The sequence below is a fragment of the Alligator sinensis genome, unplaced genomic scaffold (genome assembly GCF_000455745.1).
Source record: "Alligator sinensis unplaced genomic scaffold, ASM45574v1 scaffold366_1, whole genome shotgun sequence".
Classification (NCBI taxonomy): Eukaryota; Metazoa; Chordata; order Crocodylia; family Alligatoridae; genus Alligator; species Alligator sinensis.
In genome coordinates this window covers 5463247-5468375 of record NW_005841851.1, presented here as the reverse complement: position 1 = coordinate 5468375, position 5129 = coordinate 5463247, and the positions used below count along the sequence as shown (strand labels likewise).

The 5129-nt window shown below is 48.7% G+C and overlaps 1 protein-coding gene across 2 annotated transcripts in view; it reads right to left on the bottom strand.

Annotated features, from left to right (window-relative positions):
* Nucleotides 1-5129, bottom strand: part of TP73 (tumor protein p73) — a 74118-nt gene that overhangs the window by 50959 nt on the left and 18030 nt on the right. For both annotated transcript variants that reach the window (XM_025212131.1, XM_025212136.1), the window contains exon 3: nucleotides 2728-2851. In XM_025212131.1, coding sequence (XP_025067916.1) covers nucleotides 2728-2851 — 124 coding nt within the window. The remainder of the gene's footprint in view (nucleotides 1-2727; nucleotides 2852-5129) is intronic.

Genomic DNA, 5129 nt, shown 5'->3' with positions numbered 1-5129 from the left:
ACTCTTTCCTGCCTATGCAGGGGGTTGGACTCGATGATCTATTGAGGTCCCTTCCAACCCCAGCATCTATGAATCTATGAAAAACCTCGCACCAGAAAAACCGGCCAGCAGCCCTCCCCTTGACCGAGTGAGCCACATTTGCCACCTTCATTTTAGGTCAACAGGACCATGCACCTGTACATTTTATCTCTTGTGAGCCTGCTGCATACGTCAGTGGTGATAACTAACACTAAGGAGACTCACCTCCTTCTGATCTTAGCAATCTGGGTTCAGTCCCACAGCCTGACCAGTAGATGCTTTCTAACAAGTTGTTTCACAAGTGAGGGTGAACACATGCTGTCAGTTAGAGACACATCTGCACTTACTTTAAGCCAAGGCATTAGGAACTCTGCCTGCCCTAAGCCCTATGGCACAGACAGACAATCAAACTCCCACACTCATAAGAGCAGCTTGCACTGGATTCATGCTTGGTTCCAGCATGAGCAGCAGCAGTTCCAAGGCTGGGGCAGCTCCACAATGAGCATCCCTGTGTCTAAGCTTTGTCTGCCACACTTCTGCTGTTGGCTACAGACAAAGGCTGGGGAGTGGAGGGAAAAAGGCCTGCGGAGGAGGGAAAAGTACAGATGGGGAGGGGACTGTTAAGCCAGTGAGGAGGGAAACTGTCCGTCTGAGGAGGGAGATTTTCCAAAGGGCCACAAGCTCAGAGCACTGGTCTGTTTGCTGAACGTTAAAGCAAGGAAGTTCCCTTGAGACTAGCCCTGTTTCAAAGGGGGCTGAATTCACAAGTCGCTAACAATAACACCCAGCAAAGGTAGAGGCAGACAGATGGAGTGCAGAGTTTTAATCTGGACAAGTCAGATCTAGTCCATGTGCGTTTCATCAAAAATAAAATGGCTTTACCCTCCCCAGCACCCTGGCAAGGGCAGGCAGGAGCACCAAGACTGCTCAACCGGTGACAAAACCCAGACTTGGAGAGGCAAAGTGACCTGGTTCCAAATATGCAAATAATCATGATAGAGGCAGGCACAGGGGCTTTTGCTCTCCTTCCTTCCCACGGACTAGACCAGGAGGGGAGGAAGAGTGGGAAGAAAATGACTACCATGTCTGGAACTGGCTGTGTGTGTGCACATGCATGTGAAGATGTGTTGTCTTTGTCATCATGTGTTTGTGGAGCAAGGGGCAGAGCTTTCTTGTTCAATAAGACAGGGGAACTTGTAATGTGTTCCAGACTGAGCCATGACATTCTGATTGGAGTCATCGTCCCTGTAGAGCGCCCAGCCAATAGAAAGCCGCATGTGCTCAACACTAAACCGCCGTGAAGCATGAGCAGTAACCTCCACACTAGTTCTTGCACTAGCCTCCATGACTGCAAGCATGGCACCATGTCTGAGCCCATTTTGCTTCAATTCTCTGCAGAATCAAAGGATCAGCAGAGAGCGTAGAGGATAAGAGTTGTGCAAAAATGTCATATCAAAGTGACAGATCCGGGCTCTAGAATGAAGAGTCAGCGCCCAGATCGCCCAGGTCATACAGTGCTTCAGGAACTCAGAAACCTGGACTACTCAGCTTGGGTCTCTGCATTATCTCATGAGGTGTAGATATGTAGCCACCCGAAAGAGTCTGAGGTTCTCCAGCGAAACAGACATCAATGCTGGTTGTTTACATCCTAGGCAAGGTTTGCAATGATAGCAATTCTGCATAGAAGTGGAGAAACCTATATTTAACTATCCCCGCTTAGTACAACTTGCTCAAACAAAAAATATGCTTGTGTCATAATCAGGCGAAATGCTGAACTGCAGTGAGACAATGATACCATGTGGGGTAAATCCTTGATGTTCTGGGGGACAAATTCTGCTCACAGCTACGCACACAGGGGAGGGCTTTACCCTAGAAGCAATGCTCTTGGGGCTGCAATCGAAATCCTACTCTCAGTGAAGGTGGTAGAATCTGAGCCATGTGGCCTTGCCACTTCCTTGTGTAGCTGGGGTGATGATTGACAGCAGCTCATGGGGACAGAGAAGTAATGTGATCTGAATTTCCTGTGTATTGATTCTGAGCCTGATCCTAAAATGCTGTGTAAATTTTGTTGCCTCAGAACTATTCAGAATCACTTCCTTTACTTGTGTGCAGATAGCACAGCAAACCTTTGCTTAGGATACATTTTTCTTCCAGTGCTCAGAAAAACCTAGGAATTAAAAAACGCTTGCTCCCCTACTGAAGATAATCAGGGTCTTTTTGGCAAAGCAGATTCAGGCTGAGCCCTGGTGCTGTAATGCATGACATCCCAGTAGTTCCCTGTGCCAGCTGCAGGAAGGATCATTCACTTCTGTTGGCTCATTCAGCTTATGGTCCACCATAAGCCCCCGGTTCTTCTCTGCAATACTGCAACCAAGCCAGTCATTCCCCAGTCTGATCTGGCCACTAACCAAATGCTCCTCTGAAACAGGCACTTCCCTGGACCATTCATTTCAACTTGTTCACAAGTGACTGCTTTTTTCCCAGTCTTTGTAACAGTCACAATGCAGTACAGCTGATACGGAGGAGCCCTGCTTATTCAGAGCTGGTCACCAAAAACTCACCAAGTGGTAACAGCATTTGGCCAGCGCTGATTGTGTCTGGTCTATGAGCCAGTAACTGAAAGGTTTTGTGTTCCACTTCCAGCCCCCCCCGGACAGAAGCTACCCACGTTTAACATAATTCCTTCTCCCAGAAACTGAGCACACTCACCATGACTGATTCATTTGTGTTTCTCATCTGGAAGACGTCCATTGTGACTTCAGTGTGGTTGGAGACTTCGCTGCTCCCTGAATGACTGGATGTGGGGAGATCAAAGTAGGTGCTGTCCGGTTCCCTGAGAAAAGGAAACAAGGTATTTTCAGCACCTCAGCTCACCAACACCACCTTCATCATGCCTACCCAAGAGCTTGGGTTTCTCTGGAACCGTGGCCCCTTCCAGCCTTTCATTTTCACAAGAAAAGGCTACCCAGTTCAGTACATTTTGCTCAAACTGCCTTTTTTGATGGGCCAGCAAAACAGGTTTGCAGAGACACAGGGAACGGGGATGCAGTTTGTTACCTGGTGCCAATGGCTTAGACAGACAGGGCATTTCCTGAGATGACTTTGAGGAGCATTGTGGCAAGGATGAGAAAATGAAATGAAACTTTGTGCCTTGTGGGACCAGGGTGCAATGCTATCCCTGGATCAATGGTGGCACAGCTCCATCAGAGCTGCACCCAGGACCCATAGGTGGGGCTATGAATGAAAAAAATGTAGCCTAGGACTCTATGTTCCATGGGACTGTATTGGAGGGTAGCAAGTGTCCTAGGGGGCCTGCAAGTCTCCCTGCACTTCCCTTAGGAATTCCTGGTAAGGCCTAAGGCCTTAAGGGTCTTTTGTGGAAGGTGGAGTACCGTAGATAGCATGGAGGGGAATCACAGAGCAACAAGGCTAGAAGGGACCTGAGGAAACCATCTGGTCCTGCCCCCTGCTCCAGGCAGGAATACTGACAAAACCATTCCAGGCAAGTGTGTGCTCAACCTGCATTCAAGGTGATCTCCATGCTGCACGAGGGGGGGCAGTCTTTGGTGGAAACAGGCACATTATATACAGCCAGGCCAGCTAGAACAATCTCAAGTGGCTTATTATTACTTCCATTGACAGGACTGTCTCAACCAGTCCTGCTCTAATTTTCTGCCACTTCTAGTAGGCAACTCTGTGGCATGTGGCATGAGCAAGAAGTTAAAAAAAGCCCCATGCATGGTTAAAGCAGACTGATCAGGCCCTATCCAACAAGTCAGAGGAGAGAGTCAGGCTCCAATTTGACTGCTTCCAGCTCAGCAGACTAGACCTTCCTTTGGCATCTCATCTTCTAATGTCTCCTGAGCACTTCCTGGTAGCCCTCTCAGAACAGTAACACCCACATGAGCAAGAGGAAATGTGCTTGGGGTTGACCTTTGCTGAGCAAACAGGAGATCAAATTATCTCTGTGCTCCAGGATCCTCTTGCAGCATTTTGCAGTTTTTTGCATGTGCTCACTAGCAGTTTTTCAGAAGCAGCTGCTGAAGCTGGAGGCAGAACTTCGGTGCCCAGGTTTTTGCATTTGCGATCTATAGCTCTGGGGGCAGTGGGAGGTATTCCCCACACATGCTCTCATGTTTTTGGCCATGCATCAAGGCAGATAGCGCAGGTAAAATGCATCTAAGCAGACATGTCTGAGCTTTTCTTTTTTTGCAAGCACAAAAGCAGCTGAAAAAGGCAGGTGAGAGAGCCCGAGTGTGCAAAACTGGGCTTGCAGTGTAAGAGATGGAGTGCAGGAATCTAAACAAATGGGCCCCTGCAAGACACAAACGGTGATCTGGTGGCCACGTCAGACAAGAAAGCTGATATTTTTAACAGTTTCTTTGCCTCTGTTTTCCTGAACAGGGACCAGGATATCCCACCTACCAGAGGTAGGGACAATCTTGGGGATAGCTCTATCAAGCCTTTAGTCAGTGCAGATGTAGTTCAGGATCTTCTGGAAGGGCTAGACATTTTTAAATCTGCAGGTCCAGATGCCTGGACTTTAAGAAGGCCTTTGACACTGTCTCTCACCTCATCCTTGTCAATAAATTAAGCGACTGCGGCACTGATGCCTGCACAGTTGGATGGGTAAAAAATTGGCTGATGGGGTGCACCCAGAGAGGAGTGGTGGACGGGGTGTACTGAACCTGGTGAGATGTGAGCAGTGGGGTACCGCAGGGCTTGGTCCTCCAGCTCACACTGTTTAACATCTTCATCAGCGACTTGGACGAGGGGGTGGAAAGCACGCTGTCCAAGTTTGCTGATGACACTAAGATGTGGAGCGAGGTGGACACACTTGAAGGGAGAGAGAGGCTGCAACTAGATTTAGACAGACTACAAAAGTGGGCAGATGAGAATAGGATGGGGTTCAATGTAGACAAATGCAGGGTGCTGCACCTTGGGGAAGGAATCCACAGCATAGATACAGGTGGGGGAGTTCCCCTCTTGAAAGCACAGAGGCGGAAAGGGATCTTGGAGTGATTATTGACTCCAAGATGAACATGAGCCGCCAATGCCAGACTGCAGCCAGCAAGGCCAGCCATACCTTGTCATGCATCCAAAGTTGCATC